We start from the raw sequence: 20,189 nt of genomic DNA on the forward strand, positions 1-20,189 counted from the left end.
AACATCTCCACTTTTGCACCTCCAGCTATGGACCACGCTGACACATATTGAGTTTCAGGACTCCGACTAGAGGGCTGAAACTATGCGTGATCGGAGATGTGTGTAAAGGCCACAGATGCCGGATTTTGTCATGGAAGGATGCTGCATTTGGCCAGAAAGGTCTGGCCAGCATCGCTTGACATTAACTCCGTTCCAGCTCCCAGATGGACAGTTGACATGGCTCCATGCTCATTACAATGATCTTGGTATGCCTGGTGTTCGTGTGGATATGTGGGACTGGTGGAATGAAAATGTGGAGGCCTCAGATGGGATCAGAATTAATTTTGAATGCATCTGATGTGTTATCAACGACTAGCGTATTCAATGCCCAGCTGGAGTGTCAGCATGCTCAGGCCCACAGGTGTCAAGCTAGGATGTATGGGAACTTGGTAGACTTAACGGAAGCATGGCTGTGAGTGCTTGACAGAGATCAGGCTATGATGCTGCTGAAGCTTTCACAGTTCACTGAAAGGTGAGCTGAAATGCAGGCTCGCATCCATGACTAAGTTACACATCCATGACTGAGTTACAGATGACTGAATCCTGAAGATAGATCTCATACTTTGGACTCAGTATGGCGTGCATGAATGATTGCCTGTGCAGAGATGCCACAGCATGGATTCAGCTTAGACCTCAGATATCAACACGAGAACCACTGAGTGATGACTGTCCTCCATAAGGCACCTTGCAACACTGTGACACCTACCAGTGACTCAAGATGTAGGAGTCATGGCAGCTTCCAGAATATCTTGCACATACCTGCGTAATCTGCCACTGGCAATTACAGCCCAGCTGCACATCAAGAAAGTAGAACCCTTTCCAGTTTATAAATTACGGTGGATGTTGCTAGGGACCTCTTCAAACCACAAGTACAATTTATGTCACCCTGCACCGCACCTATGGGAATCCAGAGATCATTGCAAGTTCCATCGCTCTGGTAGCCTGGCTGGTTTCATCCAGGGAGAACTGGATAATTGTGCGCCTAAATAAAGCGTTGGTAACCTCCTGGGTACATTTGTGAGTGGATGCTTGAGAAATCCTATATAGGTCCTCAGTGGAGTCCTGGAATGAGCCACTTTCAAAAACGTTCAGAGCGGCCATCACTTTGTGAGTCTGGCAATGGTTTGCCTCCCAGTCCCTGCAATGTTAGTTCTTCCCAGAGAATGTGGCAGATGTAAGCCACCAAACCACTTGACAAGTGAAAGTGTCTGCGGCATTATCTCTCGCTCATCCGTAGGTATGTAAAGCGCCTTTGGTACACCCTGGTCATGCCAAAGATTTCCAGGATTATCGCAACGTTGGCTGCTCCATCCATTAATCAGCTGTGTTTGACTCTGCGGAAACATTGAGTAGAAACATGAACAATCATAGAGCTGCAATGGTCACCTTCTAATGGCAAGCCAGGGAATCACTGTGAAGCCCATGGATTGCATTCTTCCCAGCCATTACCTCCCTTGCAGCAGTATTGTTGCCTTAAGGATCACTGGTAGGGCACCCCCACTCTGAACCCAACCCTGCTATTACCACATGCATGGCAGAGTTTCACACAGAGGGTTATCTGACTGAGCATTGCAGGTGATAGCAGATGCAACCGTCAGGTTACATCGTTTGGTTTCCACAGCACAGTATTTGGATTGGGAGGGAATTGGGGCTGCAAAGCCTGAATTTGACAGATGCGAGTTTTAGAGGTATTTGGGTCATTAGGCATATGCATTTTGGCCTTTTCCTTCTCCAGCTGTATCATTCTGACCCTCGGAAATTCCTAAGAGAGGGACATAGGGCATTTGGAAGGCAATCCAAAAGTGGCCCCAATTGGGATTGGGTCTCGCAAGAATGCACAACATGAGTTACAGTGCCACAATCCCTACATTGGCAGTTGACTTTTCCTAACATTTCTCAGCTTGGTCTTCCTCTCCATTTGTTAAAACAGAAATTAGTTGGGTATCCTTTCAATCGGCTCAGAGGTGCAGTAGCTGACTCCTTCCAAAGCCCTCAAGAGTCTTCTCCTCATGTCCTTTCCCCAGGGTAGAGGGGTCAATTACTAGGGGGCATAGGTTTAAGGTGCGAGGGGCAAGGTTTAGAGTAGATGTACGAGGCAAGCTTTTTCCACAGAGGGTAGTGGGTGCCTGGAACTCGCTGCCGGAGGTGGTGGAAGCAGGGACGATAGTGATATTTAAGGGGCATCTTGACAAATACATGAATAGGATGGGAATAGAGGGATACGGACCCAGGAAGTGGAGAAGATTGTAGTTTAGTCGGGCAGCATGGTTGGCATGGGCTTGGAGGGCCGAAGGGCCTGTTCCTGTGCTGTACTTTTCTTTGTTCTTTGTTCTTTTCATTCCTTGTTTCTCAACTGCATCATTGGATCAGCTTGAAAAGTGGTGCTGCTGAGGTTTTATTCCGAGACCAGTTTCCAGACTCCACAACCCTGTGACTGTTGAAACCCCGCACATAAGCTGGAAGAGGATCATGTACAGGTTTCCCTCCCTCCAATCACTTTCCTTCCTCCCTCTCAAATCCCATAGTCATTGATATCTCTGTCATTCTGAACCATTTGATGTTGATGTCCCTATGTCCCATGTAGATCTGATCCCTCCTCATCTTGAAGCACATTGACTTATCAACCCCCCCCCCCCCAAAATTGTCCGCCGTGAGACCATCAAGTGCCCCCAACATTACCTGTTCCACTATACAGGCTGCAGATACGTTTCCCCCACTATAACTGTGCAATCTGCGGCCCACCGATCCAAAGGACCACCATGTATGAGGGATTGACCATGCCCAGTCAACTATGCTGGGTACGACTGACACGGCTGACAGGCCTGCCTACTCCCTGGACTTGGACCATAACTGGCATACCAAGCACAGCGCTCTGAACTGTTGCGCAAATCTCCAGGACCTCTATGCTTTCTGCCTCAACTAACTCCCCCCCCCTCCAAGGATATGTGTCTTTGTGCTATCTTCCCTAAGCCCTCAAAGTTTTCCCCCCATGTCTTTTCCACTCCTTGTTTCTCAATTGCATCATTGGATGAGCTTGAAAAGTGGTGGTGCTGAGGTTTTATTCCGAGACCAGTTTCCAGACTCCACAACCCTGTGACTGTTGAAATTCCCCCACATCGTGCTGGTCATGTGTCTGTGCTCTCTTTCCCAGTCATCCCCATTCCAGTCATGTGTCTATGTGATCTCTTTCCCAGTCACATGTCTATGTGCACCCTTTCCCCATGGCTCCATTGTCACACCCTCCAACATCCCCAGTCAAGACTTACTTTGCCGACTAACTCCATCCCACCTTCCTGCTGGTCTTGCATGAGAAGCCTTGGCAAAAAGTCAGAGTAGAGCTGAACGCAATGTAGTGAAAAATGGGCGGGCACTGTGCACACGCACTTGGAGGTCATGAGTGAAGTGCTGTTCAATAGATGCACAAAACTTATATCCATTCATGAATCACGCTGGTCGAATGCATCACAGATGTGGTCATTTGACCTGGAGAGGGGGGGGGGGGGGGTGATACCAGTAAGCTAAGCTGAGGTTTTAATTAGTATTCATGAGACTCAAATGCATACAAATGCAGTTCCTGACATGAAGTAGTGGTCAACTTGGCCTACCATAAACATAGGGAGCTGAAAATTTCAAACTATTATTACACTGGTGGGAAAGTGACTTTTGGCTGCATTCTGAATTTTCTGATCCCATTCTTCACAATATCTTGCAAAGGTGGGACTGGAAATCCTTCCCTTAGGACATTTATTGTATTTCTTCTTAGCACGGGTCCTGTGGTCTGCCCATGGTGGTGGATACTGGTTGAGTTGGCATGGAAGGTGTAAGGAAAAAGGGTGCTGGGTGGGAGTCAGGGGTTGGAATGAGTTGTCACCAAGTTGACATTGGGGCTTTAAAGGTCTCTAGATGGAGTGGAGAAAAATGGTTACTATGGAGGGTATGAGGGGCCATGTGTGGTGGGTGGAGAATAATAAGTTGACATCATCAAAGGTCTGAGAGACCATGGGGCGTGCCCCCCCACCAACAACTCCCAGCCCCCTTGGTCAGATTTGCAGAAACAGGAATTTATCCGACTCTGCGCAGAATCACAGGCCAAAGTTTAATGTAGGTGATGGGAGCATCGTCCAATGTTTAGAAAACTGGTGGGAGACCCATGCTGCATCCCTTCGGGAGGCTTGACAATATAAAATTCAAATCAGGTACTCACCTCCCATCTGATTAAATTTCGAATGGGTGAAATCCCACCCTGGAAGCTGCTACCTCAGTACCGGCACCACCATCGGGAGCGGTTGCTACTGCTGATGCTGTAGTGGGGCCTATCATGAGGACTGCTGACAGATCACCAGATCCCGCTGTGGGTGGGATGTGGGTTGAGTAAAGGAAGCCATGGACGTGGAAGGAAGGAGGCTTGGATGCAAGGGCAAGGAGTGGCTTCCTGTGGATTCCCTTTCCAATGCTGGGTCCCTCAATTGAACAAAGGCTCCCATTGAATACCAGCAGCAGCACTGTAGGATAAGGCCTTTAATTGACTCTTAATTGATTACCTGAAGGTCTCAATTGGCTACCCATAAGCCTTCCCGCCAGGACTTCACCAGAGGAAGGAGGTGGGATCTTCAAATCCCTCCTTATCATATTTGCCCCATCCCCTTTCCCATCAGCCTCCCAACTTCCCCAGGGGGAGACAATTAAATTCTGCACATGGAGCCATGACTGTAGGCCATGATGGCTTTCTATAGAGCAATCCAATCATTCCCACTCTCTCGTTTTATACCCATAGACCACAAGTTTATTTCCCTCAAGTACCCATCTAATTTCATTTTGAAATCATTGAACTGATCCACATCCATACACTCACAGGCAGCGAGTTCCAAGTTATTACCATGCTCTGCAAGAGTTCATCCTCACATTTCCTCTGCAGAACTTGCTCAAAATCTTGAATCTGTCTGCCCTGGTCCTTGTACGGTCAGCTAATCGGAACAACTTTATTTTGTCGATCTTATCCAAACCTGTCATTGTCTTATATACCTCTGTATAATTTTCTCTCACTCTCATTTGTTCTAAGGAGAACAAGCTCAGCTCCTCCAACCTAACCTAGTGGCTAAACACCATCATCCCAGGAACCATTCTGCCAATTTTCCTCTGCACTCTTTCAAAGACTCTTACATCTTTCCTGATCTAGAACTGAACACAATACTCTACTTGTGGCCTATTCAGAGCTTTAAAGAAGGTTCAGCATAACCTCACTGCTCTTGAACTCAATATCTTTATTTATGAAGACCAAAATCCTATAGGCATTGCTAATTATTCTCTCAATATGTCCTGCTAACTTCACAAAGATATATGCACATGAACCCACCCCCACCCCTCCCACCCCCATCCCACCACCTCCATTCCTGCACATTATTTAGAACAGTGCCATTAAGTCTATAATGTCTCTCTTTATTCCCTCTGTCAAAATGCATAACTTCCTGTGTATTGAATTCCATCTGTCAGTGGTCTGCCAATTCTATTGACCTATCTATGTCCTGTTGCAGTCAATTGGTATCGTCCTCATTACTTGCTGCAAGTTTGGTATAGTCGGCAAATTCTGAAATTTTACTCTGCAATCAGATATCCAAGTCTTTTAAATATATCCAATAAGCAGCGGTCCTAGCACTGACCTTCGCAAAATAGCACTGTCCACTACCCTTCAGTCTTCTGTCCTTAAGCCAATTTTTTTTATCAAGCTGACACTGACCCTCCTTTCCATGAGCCTCAAAGTTAACCAAACCTTTTGTGTGTTATTTTGGTAAAAACCTTCCTAAAATCCATGGAGACAGCAAGCAATGCCTTCCCTTCATCAATCTTCTCTGTTGTCTAGAGATGGACCGAGCTGTGTAAAGACCCAAGATGGAGTCCACTCCATAGCTGAACATTCTACTGTATATATGTATATAGTACTGAGTTGTTAATAAAGACTTGCTGTTAATATACTCAAGATTACGAAGCTTACTTCATGGTGTCTGAATCAGGATTCTTCACAGTGTCAGTGAACGATATCAAAAATCCTTCTCTTTACAAGAATGCAGAAAAACTAAGAAAAAGGGCACCTTTAGCGTATTTGTAAACAAACTCCCAAATGAAGATCCAGATGCAGAGAACACTTACCAGAAAGAAAAGGTCGAGAGAGAACAGCCCGGAAGCAAAAAGGTAAAATGTTACTTCGAAATAAGAAAGACTCCATTAAATCTCCCTTGTAAGTCCAATTCCAGCAAGCAGAGCTCCCATAAGTGTGAGATAAAGGCTGGAGTTCTGGGGCCGTTCGCTGGCGTCGGGATTCTCTGGTCCCACTAGCTGCGCACCCCCGCCTGCGAGTTTATCAGTGGTGTGGGGTGGCTTCAATGGGAAATCCCATTGACAGCAGCAAGACCAAAGAATTTTGCGGCCAGCAAAGGGCGTGTCACTTGGCACTGCCAAGAAACATGTGGCTGAGAGACTGGTGAATCCTGCCCATAATGTTTTAAATTCCAGACCAGCCAGTCCTTAGAAGCCCCTTTTCATTCATTCAGTCAGAAGTGCCACTTGGAAGAAACACATCTCTATTCCTGATCCCTGACACCGAGACTCAACACATGGCTCTGGAGTTTATCAAAGAAACATTAATTAAATTAAGAATTAATTTGATTTACTTCAGGTACCTCGCGACTGTCCAAATTCCTCAACAACAAGCCTGCGGTTCTTTTCTACAGGTCTTGACCTGCAATGCAATAACCACTAATTAAATTAAATAGGCAGATAGCCAATCCCTGCAACCATTGTGGATCCTGCTTCTTCAAAAAGAAGCACACTGCCTCCATTTTGCAAAGTCCACCAAAAACCAGGAAGCATGGGAATATCCAGTGAATGGTGATATCATCTTGAAAGCCTGTAATCTCCTAAAGCTGTACCCACACTTTTTAAAATCATCAAAATGGATCACAATTCCACACTTACAGCTCCACTGTTTGATTCATTGTTTGACCTCTTGCAAGCTAAAGATGATCTTACCCTAGACATGGCAATGTTGCCAGAGTGCAATTCTGCGACCAGGTTGCAGCCAGTGTGTACCCGGACGCAATGGGTGAATCACCCAATAGCCCCAAATTGGGCTCCGTGGCGGGCTGATCGCAAATCACCCGACTGGCTCCGTCCAGCAAAATCTGGATCTTGCCCACGCTGGGGAGTCAATGGCTGCGCCTGCGAGACCTCACCAGGGTGCCATTTAGTACTGGTCTCCTCAAATTAGATGTGTAACAGTACCTCGGGGGGGGGGGGGGGGGTCTCGTAGGCCATTAGAGACTCCGAGTGGTCGGGGAGTGGGCAGGGTAGTATCCTGGCACTCCCCCGGCACCCAGGCACCCTGGCAATGCCACCCTGGTGATCAGCTCACTAGCAGGAAATCAACTAAAGTGTGGCCCAAAAAACCTGAAAATGTGCCAGTGAATGGGTGAATCTCAGAGCTGTAGTCTCCGAGAAACACCCCGCCAAACGCGCCCAAAAGCGGACTTTAACTTTAGCCTGCTGTATCACGTCTCTAGTCATCAGCATGGCTCGATCAACTGGGTATGGCAGCAAACAATCAGATCTTATGCTGATGAATGCTATCCGGAATCAGCCTTTCTCTCATCTAAGCAGGAATGACTGTGTAACTCTCAATCTCCAGATGGCACAATTTGTGAAAACTACCATTGTCGTTAGTCAACCAGAACAGCACGGTCCGGAGTCCTCAAACAATGAAGAGCATTCAGACTCTGACTACACCTGCAATCTATCTTCTTTTTGAGGAGTAGGTTTGTCCGTCATCATTTCAAGTCCTAGAAAGTACCCACTGATCAGACGACCCTACTGAACATGAGATTACCATGTCACCTCCAGTGAAAGTAGTACCAGCAAAGGATCTACAGTTTGAGGAGCCTCTACCTCCAATTACCATGATGGTACAGCTGGTAAACACACCAACCACTGTGGCACGATGTGCCAGAACCACAAGAAATTCTGGAACCTCATATTGGTCTTGCACCATGAAGAACAAAAAGTAGAGGTAACCATGCTCACATGAACACCCTTCCTCAGCCTCAGAGAACTTCATGACAGTCAAAATGGAAAAAAGATGATAAGGCAACACCAAGCAGATGAATACCATTTTCATCCACCCCGCAAGAATAGATCAAGAGTAATAACAACCATGCACCACCAAACCAGCGAGACCAACCAGGCATAGATTTTAAAAAAAATTTAGAGTATCCAATTCTTTATTTCCAATTAAGGGGCAATTTAGTGTGGCCAATCCACTTAGCCTGCACATCTTTTTGGGTTGTGGGGGCGAAACCCACGCAAACACGGGGAGAATGTGCAAACTCCACACAGACAGTGACCCAGAGCCGGGATCGAACCTGGGACCTCGGCGCTGTGAGGCAGCAGGGCTAACCCACTGCACCACCGTGCTGCCCAACCAGGCATAGTTTAATATAAAGCCATGAAAGAAACAGATGGAACCATACCCAAATGCGAGTCAAACCACCAAGCCAACAAGAACCAGAGCCGCCTGAGCCAAACATTCCTCTAGCAGACCAGCGAATGAAATGTGGAAAGGTTTTAAGGACTCCAGAATACTGGAACCTCCATCTTCAAAGACTTGAATGGGGGAGATGAGGTAGTGAGAATATTTTTAATGTTAATACTATAATAGCAATAATGCTCGTATAACATTAAGGTTATAACAATGAGGTAAATGCACAATGTAAGACTTGAAGTAAACTAAAGCAACACAATATCCATGGGATAAAGATTTGGGGGGGTGGGGAGGTATAGTTGCAAGGTCTGGTACATACAGGGTTAATGTGGGGCTGAGTACAGTACCACCCACATACTGATGTAAGAAGAGGAGTGACCTGGGGTCAGGGTCAGTCAAGAGATGGACATCGTGTGTAAAAACCTAGGATGGAGTCCGCTCCATATGTGTACCCCCTACAGTATATGTGTATGAAGTAATGAGTTGTTAATAAAGACTTGCTGTCAATATACTAAAGACTATGAAGGCTATTTCATGGTGTCCGAAGCAGGATTCTTCACCCACCACTGAAGTTAAACTGACTGGCCTGTTGTTGCTAGAAGGTACTTGCATCCTTCCTTGCACAACAGTGTCAGATTTGAAAGCCTCTAATCCTCTGGCACCTTCTTGTATCTAGGGAAGGTTGAAAGGTTATGGAAGCCATTCATGGAATACAAGTCATCAGGACCCAGCTAACTTATACATTCTAATCTTAACCAGCCTTTCCAGTGCATTCGCTAATCATTTTCATCCCACCCATTACCTCTACTATCTCCACTTTTACCTATATTTTATCAAATTACTCATCCTTAATAAACACTGATAAAATGTTCACAATAAGCACTCTATACATGCTCTCATCTCTAAACATATATCAACTTCTTTGTCCCTAATAAGACCATCCCACCTCTTTGATGCACTGGACATCGGGGCATTGAGAGCACTGAGAGATATCTCCTGCCCTTGAAGGTCACTCCCTTTGACTCCACACAACAAACCACAACAATCACCCCACCCAACCCCATTGCCCAAACCCCACTACCACATCACTTACCTTTGCCTTTGGTCTTTCCGCGATCCTGGGATTCCAGGGAGTATTCTTCTGGAAGCAGTCACAGCCTTCCTACTGAGTGATAGAGTTGCCTGCCTACGAATGGCTAGTGGCTCTCGCTCGGTGGGATTTCCATTCTCAGAGACCTGATTCCAGGGTAAGGCTTGCCACTAGCCTTGCCACTGTCTGATTGGTAAGTGGTTCGGTAGGCTTTTTGGAAAATAGGCAGAGTGGGTCTCTCGTTGACCTTCCAGCCAGTAGGGAAGATCCTCAATGTCTCAAGTTTCCACCAATTAACTCTGTTTCTCCCCACTGATGCGGCCAGATTTTGAGTATTTCCAACATTTTTTGCTTTTATTATGCAATTATATTCCACTGCTAATGTGCATTATTGAATGCGTTCCAGGGAGCAATGGAGAATGCAGAGTAGGAGACAAGTGTAAAACAAATGCCAGCTTATCAGATGGCGAGGTTCTCCATGAGTTCTGCTGCAGAAGACTCAGATAAGAACTTTGTTGGGGGGGTCTACAAAAGAAGGGCATGCACAGAGATATATTTGGTACATTAGGCGGCTTTCCAGAACGCCTGTGTGCAATATCAAGCATTGGGGGATTCTGGCATTAACTTGGCACATCTCTTTATGCAGAGCTTGAAGCCCATACTCATCAGAGTGGAAGTAGTGTCCAACTGCATGAGAACAAAGGCAGACCTATCCAGATTGCAACGACTGATGGTTAATGCCACAATTTCAATTGCAACACAGAGAAATTATCTAACATCTGGTTGTTGCAGTTGGAGCTCAGATAGAAGTCATGCAATTCAACTTGCTGTCATGCAGGCTTGAACCTCCCTAATGAAAGCTCAGCTTGCTGCAACAAAGGTTCATGGCAATATCCTTCTGCACATGTTACACCATGCCCTGTACATTCATCAACATAAAACAACTCTGAAAACCATTAGACACTTCTACATCTACCATGAAAGCCAGTAGAAATCAATCAGTAACAAAACTGAAAGCAGTTGATGATCCCTTCAAATAGCACTGGTGAGGGGGTGGGTTGGGAGTCAGGGGGGTGGGGAGTGGTTTCATGAAAAATCCCTGTGAGAATATGTTGCGGAATCAACTGGGGATAAAGCTATTTTAGATAGAGTACTGTTTAACGAAGCAAGGTTGATTAATGTTACAGTCCCCTATTACAGAGAGGTGCAAACATTGTAGAATAGTTTAATGGAGGACTTTAATTACCCAAATGTAGATTGGGACACTGGAAACGTAAAGGGTGGAGAGGGACAAAACTTCCTAGATTGTCCAGTCCAACAAAAAAGAATGCACTGTCGGATATGGTTCTTGGAAATGTAGATGAAGTGTCAGTGGGGAAAATATTTAGAAACCAGTGATCATTAAATTGTAAAGTTTAGAATGATAATAGAAAAGGAAAATAGGCAATCCAGAGTAAAAACAATTAACTGGGGGAGAGCTGACTTCAATGGGGCATGAATGGAGCTGGGCCGGTTAGACTGGAACAAAAGGTTGGTGGGAAAAGCTGTAGCTGAACAATGGGCTACCTTCAAGACAGAAATGGTCCGGACATAGTCATGGTATATTCCCTTAAAAGGGAAAGGTAGGGAAAACAAATGCAGAGCTCCCTGCATTAAAAAGGAGGTAGAAATTAAGATTAGTAGGAAAGTGTGCTTATGACAGGAGTCAGGTAGAAAATACAGTTGAGAACCAAGAATAATACAGAAGGTTCAGAGTGGAGGTGAAAAAGCGCATTAGTGAAGCAAAGAGGGATTATGAGAAAAGACTGACAGCCAACATAATGGGGAATCCCAAAATCTTTTCCAGGCATATAAATAGCAAAAGGGTAATAAGAGGAGTAGGGAAATTAGGAACTTAAAAGGGAAATTATACACGGAGGCTGGGGGCATGGCTAAGGTATTAAATGAATACTTTGCATCCACCTTTACCAAGGAGGTTGATGCTACTTAGGACAGACGAGTAAGCTCTGTCACTAGGATTCAAAATTGTTAAGGAGGAAGTGTTGAATAGACTGTTGGTACTGAAAGTTGACAAGACACTGGGGCCAGATGAGATGCAACTCAGGATACTGAAAAAAGTGAGAGAAAATTGCAGGGACAAGGGCCAGAATCATCCAGTCATCTATAGACTCAAGGTAGGTGCCAGAGGACTGGAGAATTGAAAATGTTATGCCCTTGTTCAAAAAAGGTTGTAAGGATAGTCCCAGCAATTACAGGTCAGTCAGTTTAACAGCAAGATACTAGTAACAATTATTCGGGATAGAAATTAGTAGCCAGGTGGAACAAAATGGATTGATTAGGAAGAGCCAGCATGGATTCCTAAAGGGAATTAGTGTTTAACTAATTTTCTGGAGTTTTTTTGAGGAGACGGTAATGCTGTTGATGTGGTGTGCATGGACTTTCAGAAGGCATTGGAGACAGTACCATATAATTGACTTGTGAGAAAAGTTATAGCTCACGGAACAAAAGAGACATCAGCAACATGTATACAAAATTGGCTTAATAATAGGCTGGAGGAAGGTTTGTAGTGGCATTCCCCAGGTGTCAGTATTGAGGCCCTTGCTTTGCCAGATATATATTAATGGTGTAGATCATGGCGTCCAGGGGGCAATTTCAAAGTTTGCCGATGACACAATATGGGAAGTATTGCAAACTATGAAGAAGAGAGTGTTCAAAATGCCATAGACAAGTTCATGGAGTAGGCAGATAGGTAGCGTGTGAGGTTCAATGCAGGAGTTCAATGACAAAGATGTAGTGAACGAAAGAGAAAGGGAAAGCAAATGGTGTGATTAAGGCCAAGAAGGGTGCTGATATTGGCACATAAAGAGATTAGAATGTGCGAATGGCTGAATAAAGGGAAGTATATGTGCACAAAGCATTGAATGTGGCAGGACAGATGGAGGGAGCAGTTACTAAAGCATATGGTATTCTGGGATTTTAAGAGATGCATAGAGTATAAGAGAAAGGAGGTTATGCTGAACTTCTGAAGGATGCTAGTTAGACTTCAGCTGCAATATTGCGTACAGTTCTGGCCATCACACTATAGGAAAGATGTGTAAGCATTGGAGAGTTTACAACAACGGTTCTAAGGACGAGAAGCTTCAGTTATGAGGATAGATTGGAGACGTTAGGACTGTTCTGCTTAGAAAGAAGAAGGCTAAGCGGAAATTTGATAGATGTTCAAAATCATGAGGGGGATGGACAAAGTGGATAGGGAAAAACCCCACTCAAAAGAATCAAGAACAAGAAGGCACAGAATTAAAGTGATTAGTAAAAGAAGCAAATGTGATGTGAGAAAAAACTTCTCCATACGACGAGTGGTTCAGGATTGGATTGCACGGCCAGGAAGTGTGGTGGAGGCAGGTTCAATCGAGGCATCCAAGAGGTTATTTGATTTTGAGATTCTGTGGATTGGACACCACTTGAAGAATCCTGGGTGTGCTAAGAGTAAGACTAACAACCAATATAAATTATCAATCAGACTTGTGTCTACATGTTGGAGGCTAGATATAGTCATGGGCCTATCCTTTACAGGCAAAAGGAACATGACCAGCCATTGCACCTTTTCTGACTTAAATAAAAGCATGGGGAACAATAGTTCCCTGATGCACTCTCCGTGGCAATGCCACAACTAATCAGAGTCAACTTGCCAGCCAATCAGCTCCCTTTGAAATCTGACGTTCCTGCAACTGTCCTAATGAGTGCAAGCTGAAAACTTTTGATATCATTACTCTTTTTTCACTGTAATGTTGTGAAGTTATAACCCTGAGGATTAGGAGAGCTTTATAAACGAGCAAAGGGTGTTCAAAAAGTTGATAATAAGAGATAAAAATAGAACATGAGAGTAAACTAGCCAGAAATATCAAAACAATTTGTAAGAGCTTTTACAAATATAATCAACGTGAACATCATTCCCTAGTGACAGAGACAGAAAAATTATCATGGGGACTGATGAATGACAAGAGATGTTGAACAAATATATTTGTCTTTAGAGCAAGAAGATACAAATTACATAATCAGGAATGTAAGAGACAGTAACAGTGAGAAAGTAATTAACAACGGCAGAGAAAGGCATTAGAGAACTTTTGAAATAAACTTGAGAAATCACCAGGATCTGATTGTCTACATTGTAGACTTCTAAAATCGTAGCTGCAGATAGTGGATAAATTGATTATACTTTTCCAAAATTCCCTAGATTCTAAAATGGTTCCAGCAGATTGGAAGTTGGCAATTATGACTCCACTATTCAAGAAAAGAGAGGGAGAGAAAATAGGGAACTATAGGCCAGTTAACTTGACATCAATCATGGAGAAAATGCTGGAATCTATATTAAGGAAGTGTTGAACAATGCATTTAGACAATCATAATATGATCAGGCAGTGTCAAAATGATTTTACAAAAGGGGGTAGGGTGGTAGGGTGGGTAAAGGGGAACTAGTTGGTGCAATAAACTTAGCTTCCGAAATTGCATTCAATAAAGTGCCACAAGATTAAGGACAACTCATGGAGTTAGGGTTAATACATTAGTAATCATGGAGGATTGGTTAAAGGACAAGAAGCAGAGAGTAGGGATAAATGGTGCATTTTCAGGTTAGAAGGCTATAATTAGTGGAGTGCCACAAGGATCGGTGCAGAGACATTAACTATTTACAATCTATAATAATGGGTTAGGCAGAGATCCAACTTAGGGTATCCAAAGCTAGGTGAGAGAGTGCAAAGATTACAGGTTGAGTGAGTGAGCAATAAGGTGGCAGATGAAGTCTACTGTATTAAAGTGTGAGGACATTCTCTTTTACAGTAAAAATAGAAAAACAGATTTATTTAAAAGGGCACAGAACTTCTAATTGTTCATGTTCAGCAAGACATGGATGTACGTGTACAAGAATCACAGAAAGATTTGCACAAAGACAAAATACTGCAGGTGCTTGAAATATTAAATAAAATCAGAAAATGATAGAAATAGTCAGCAGGTCTGGCAGCATCTGTGGAGAGAAACAGAGTTAAGGTCAGACCTGTGACCTGTTTCGCTCTCCACAGAAAGAGGTACAACAAGCAATTGGGAATTGGGAAGACAAATGGCATGTGGCCTTTATTGCAAGGGGCTGGTGTGCAAGAATAAGGAAGTCTTCCTACAATTGTAGAGGCTTTGGTGAAACCACACTATGTCTAATTTTGGCCTCCAGATTTAAGCTAGGATAGGCTTGCATTGGAGGTGGTACAACAAAGGTTCACTAGATTGGTTCCTGAGCTGAGAGGCTTGTCCGATGATGATAGGCCTACTGTCCAGAAATTGACCTACTGTCCAGAAAGATGGGAGGGGATTTCACTGAAACAAACAAGTTTCTTTCTGAAGGGGCTTGACAGTGTAGACACAGATGGTTGTATTCGGTAGACATTGAGATATTGCTTCCCCTGGTGGGGAATCTGGAAACCAATGTCATAGCCACAGGATCAGGGTTTGATCATATGAAAGTGAGAGAAAGAGGAATACCTTAATTAATAGGGTTATGAATCTGTGGAATTCTCTCCCATAAGGGACTGTTGATGTCCTATAATTGAGAATATTCAAAGTTGAGAGAGATGGATTTCTTAGATAATCAAGAGTTGGGGCAGGAAATCCAGCCATGATTAGTGGAGAAGGCTTAAGGGGCAGCATGGTCTACTCCTGCTCCTATTTCTTATGTTTTTATGAAAAACTGGGCATGATAATTCAAAGCACATCACCATCACAGCAAAAATATGTCTATTATAGGTATGTTGTCGTCTTCTCCCATCAAATTGCTGTGCTTGTCACATTGGGCCGGTGAACTATGTTACATGGCAGGGTTCACTTGAGGCATTTTACTGAGTTGAAGTGCAACGGTCTGCTTCTCACCCCAGACAAATCTGAATTCAACGGGGCCATTTGAATTCAGCGCTGAGTTCAAGACCCCATTTCACAGCGACAAGTACATTCATCGGGAGAGTGGGAGTCAAATGCCAGAGTCGTCGTAAATTCTCTTGAAGAGCAGTTAAGATCCATAAATATAACTGTCTAGCTGCAGTTATTTTAATTCCCAGTCCATTAAAAATGAAAAAGAATTACAGCTAGCCGATGTTAGCGAGAAGTTAAAACAAAACTCAAGCTGTGAAATGATTTAATTCCCAGCCCTTTATTGAAAAAAGACTACCTGTGTCAGTGAGAGTTGAAATAAATCTTCTAGCCATTGCAGTAGCTGTTTGTTGACATTACTCCAAGGCTCATCGTTATGTCATTATTAATGCTTGGCTGTTTTCCACAACCTTTCATTCTCTTAATAGGGAACCTCAAGTTCACAATTTGGTATTATAACGGGCTGGTGACTGATTCAATCAATTATTTCCTCGGCAGCTAAGGTGGAAATTATCTGCACTGAAGCTTCAGCCTCCTGTCACAGTCAAGGAGGCATAATTATATCTCTTAAATACAGTCAGTGCTGTCAGTTTCTTTTCTTGGATGGAATCAGTGACATAGGTTAATGGCAATAAAAGTTCTTACATAGATTATTACATGGGTTAACATTCCAATTCCAACCTACCACCACAAAGGAATGTACAGCAGGCTGGGGAGAGCCAAGATGAAAAGCAACATCCGCCAGCTTCGTATGAAGTATGCAATCAAAGGCAGGGTCATGTAGCCGATTGCATAAAAAATGCAAATTCCTAGTGTACCGAATATAACCCGAGTGGATTTCCCCAAAAGTTCTGATCCTGTAAGAAGAGAGTAGCCAGGTCAAGCATAACAGTATTGTGAGCTATTTTCTACTTTTATTTCACTCCTGTAAGAGATAGGGATCTTAATGAAATAGTATTTTTAGAATTGTATTGAACTCTAATGGAATTAGCTGGCACAGCATCAATTCTCGCTCTCTCTGAAAATTACACAAACATAAGCAGTCAAGGACAAACACAAGGTAGAGATAACGGTCACAAAGATTGTGCTCCCCGCATTGAGGTCACTAGACTCAACAAGCATTCTGGAACCGATAGCAGGAATCTTCTTGTACCTGCATGAAATAAATAAGAAACCTTTAGCCAAAGTCATGGTCAGGGAGACAGTGGCAATAAAAGTGACATCTTGGGCATCTGTCTTGTATTCACTGGTCAGAAGGGTTTGAATGGATAATTCACATACCAGCCCCTTGAAACAAAGGCGTAAGTTTTCAGATGGCAGGGTCTCACTTCCCGCCATCCGAAGAGTCCGAGTGTCCTGCAATCATTTCACGCTCAAATGTACTTTACAGGCAGGACTTACACTCTTTACTCAAGTGGAAGTCACACCTTAGAGATTGGCCAACAGCTCTACAGTCTCTGGCAGTGGACAGAAGAAAAAATGTCAGAGGATGCCGGAGTTAAGTACAGGCAATGGAGGCTCAGGTAAGTTCAAGGAGTCCCAGGACAGGGAGTGTGGGGGATGCCTGAGGGGCATGAAGGGGGTGATTGAGGTTTCTGGGGAGATGCCGGAGGAGGGGGTGAGGGGTTGGGACGGTGGTCCGGAGGCTACCGGACCTTAAAGGAAGGGACAGGGTATTGGCACCCAACTTCAGAAGGGGCTTCTGCTGGTGGACACCACCACCCCCTTCCCACCCGAGATGTAACTGTTGATTTTTCACCTTCCCCCATGTAAGTTCAATTCCCTGGCCAGCGTAAAAACCGTGGCTAGCCGTTGGGAAATGGCCCATTGTTGGAGCAAGAATGAGCTTCCCAACCAAGGCCATGCCTGCCCTAGTATAAGATTACTGCACAGAGATTAGAGGGTGTGAACCTGGAGGAAATCCGATCTCATTAACTTCACGCTTGGGAGTGGGGGAGCATTAAATTGAAGGAACAATTTAAGCTGCCTGGGGAGCTTAAAGCTCTGGCTAAAAGATATTAATGGGTGCGAGGAGAGCAGGGATCATCCTTGTCAGGCAATGTTTTCTTCAGATGGAAGGTGGACCAGGAAAGAGTGTCGAAGACAGGGCAGAGTTCCACTTTGGCTTGAGAGCAGAATGTTGTCACAAGCTACCGAGATCAAGCTAATAAGATCAAAGCACCCTGTGCCAACCATTTGTCCTCGCAGGTCAGTAATCTGCTCTCAACTGTCACTGGTTGTATACTTTCCTTGTCAATTTAACTAATGCATCATAATGAAACTGTTGCTTCTTAATAAACTACCTAAAAGTATTATGAATACCTGACGATCTTAGGTAGGTGTTGTTGCTGAACCCAAAATCTTACACTGCCTATTATTGCCACTCTGAAACATAGTTTGCTTTTGTGTTCAGTGCAAAAAGCTTTTCAGTAATAGTTGAGTGCTGATTAAACACAGCCCACAAACAAATCCTTGTGAAAAATCCTGACTGTAGATATGCCACATCAATCCAGCTTGTGCATCGTCCAGAGGCTATGATCAAGCAGCATATTTAGAATTAAGGAAACACTTAACTATGGCACATGGTAAGGAGGAGAAGAAACAAGAATGAAATGCATTTAAAAGTCAATTTTTAAAGAAACAGAAGTATAAGATGGGGATAAAAGGAAAACCATAAGAGGCATGAGAACCGTCACATATTTTTCCAAGCTGGAAACCTTTGATGAATTTAAGGAAGTCTTAAAAGCCTTTGCTATCTATTTCAACCAAAGGAACAAGGAGCTTCTGGAAAGTACAAAATTCAACAAAAGGGTCCAAAGACCAAGTGAACCACTAGATGTTTTAATTAATGACCATTACAGGCTGGTTGAAGGATGTAGAAAGGAAACCTAAAACAGAATTAATACAGGGTTTACTATTGGAGTCAGAGTCACTGATGCATCCCTATCAAACATGTTGCAATCTAAGGAAGATATCACATTAGAAAAAGCAATGGAGCAGAGGTCAGTAAATAGAACAATGCAACACTGAGAGATGAAGAAAAAGCTTGGGTCAGGAAACCTCCAATGACCATATAGTCCCTTAGGCGCAGGAATGTAAAAGAACCATCAGAAAAAAAGGTACAATTGGGAGGGAAAATACTGGATGCCATAAAACCTTGCCAGCGCTGTGGGATCAAAACTACACAGAGGTTCGAGTAGTGTGCTAGAAACAATGAAGAATGCTTTCTCTGCAGCAGAATTGCCCATTTCAGGAAGCTTTACACAACTAAAAACTCTAACTTCACAGGTTTCAAAGAAAAGGTTTTACACTAATGAAGAGGAACAAAAATGTTTCCTGGATGAGATCAGTGACCCCAATCATGCATTCTGAAATGTAGTTATATACGTCTAGATTGCCCTTAGTGTCCAAAAAGGGTTAGGTGGGGTTACGTAGGGTGCTCTCTCCAAGGGCCAGTGCAGACTCGAATGGCCTCCTTCTGCACTCTAGATTCTACAATTCCATGATATCAATGGACACATCAACTTTGAACTAGATTCTGGAGAAAATGTAATGGTATTATCAGACAATAAATCGTGGTTACTAATGCAGTGCCTGGAGCCAATGGAAACTCGGCTACATGGTCCAGGAGAGATTTAACTACAAATCAGGGACAAGTTACAGGCAACACTCCATAACAAAGGAAAGCAGATAATGGAAATATTGTGTGTTCTGCAGAATGAGGAATTCTCTTGTCATGTGAGAGTACCTTTAAGAAATGGATTCTTAAGAAATGTACCTTTAAGAAATGGGTGTTTATCAGTGATGTCAGAGTGTGGGTGGAGCTGGGCTGTCTGTCAGCTTTTTACTTTTAGGCTGTTTGCTGCAGGGTGTGTTTTAGTTTTGTTTTCAGTGTTGGAGCTGAAGCCAGACCAAGCAGGTGTACTGCTGTTCTCTCTGCCATCAAAAGACTATCTCTTGATCATTTGGTGAATTCAGAATAATAAATGTTTTCAGTAGTGACTTTAACATGATGTTAAAGGTTTTGTTTTTAAGTTGTATGGATGGTAAAATGGAAAGCTGAAAGGATTACTTAGTGTTGTATTCTTTCGGGGTTGTATTTGAATTAATGGTTGTTAAGATGTTCACTGTATGTTTTAAAAAGGTTAACTTGAGTTCATAGAATAAATATTGTTTTGCTTTAAAAAAATACTTTTCCATTTCTGCTGTACCACACCTGTAGAGTGGGCCGTGTGCTCCCCATACCACAATCTATTAAAAGTTGTGGGTCAGGTGAACTCCAAGATACACTTTGGGGTTCTCTAAACCCTGGCCCATAATACTCTCTTTCGGTAGAAGAGCTTGCATAGACCTCAATCTTATCCCATCTCAATCTCTCCCATCTGCATACAATAAACTCCTTGAAAGTTGCCAAAACAAAACTCATTTCAACCCACATACGGTAAACCAAATATCCCAGCTCCTATATGTGTTGAAGGAGAGACTTTATTTAGCATTTCCGATACCTTGGCAGCCACTTCGCTCAAAAGGCTACTATTGACAATAAGATCCAAAAGTGGTCAGTTGCACCAGCCTGGCTTTCTGCAAACAATGGCAGTAAGTTTGTGACAACAAAAACCTGCG

The 20,189-nt window shown here is 43.6% G+C and overlaps 1 protein-coding gene across 1 annotated transcript in view; it reads right to left on the minus strand.

Moving 5' to 3' along the window:
• The window catches only part of LOC140427046 (organic cation/carnitine transporter 2-like), a 164,466-nt gene that overhangs the window by 89,845 nt on the left and 54,432 nt on the right, over positions 1 to 20,189 (minus strand). The window contains exon 4 of the mRNA XM_072512475.1: positions 16,252 to 16,423. Coding sequence (XP_072368576.1) covers positions 16,252 to 16,423 — 172 coding nt within the window. The remainder of the gene's footprint in view (positions 1 to 16,251; positions 16,424 to 20,189) is intronic.

This window comes from Scyliorhinus torazame, chromosome 7, assembly GCF_047496885.1.
Source record: "Scyliorhinus torazame isolate Kashiwa2021f chromosome 7, sScyTor2.1, whole genome shotgun sequence".
In the NCBI taxonomy this organism is placed as follows: domain Eukaryota; kingdom Metazoa; phylum Chordata; class Chondrichthyes; order Carcharhiniformes; family Scyliorhinidae; genus Scyliorhinus; species Scyliorhinus torazame.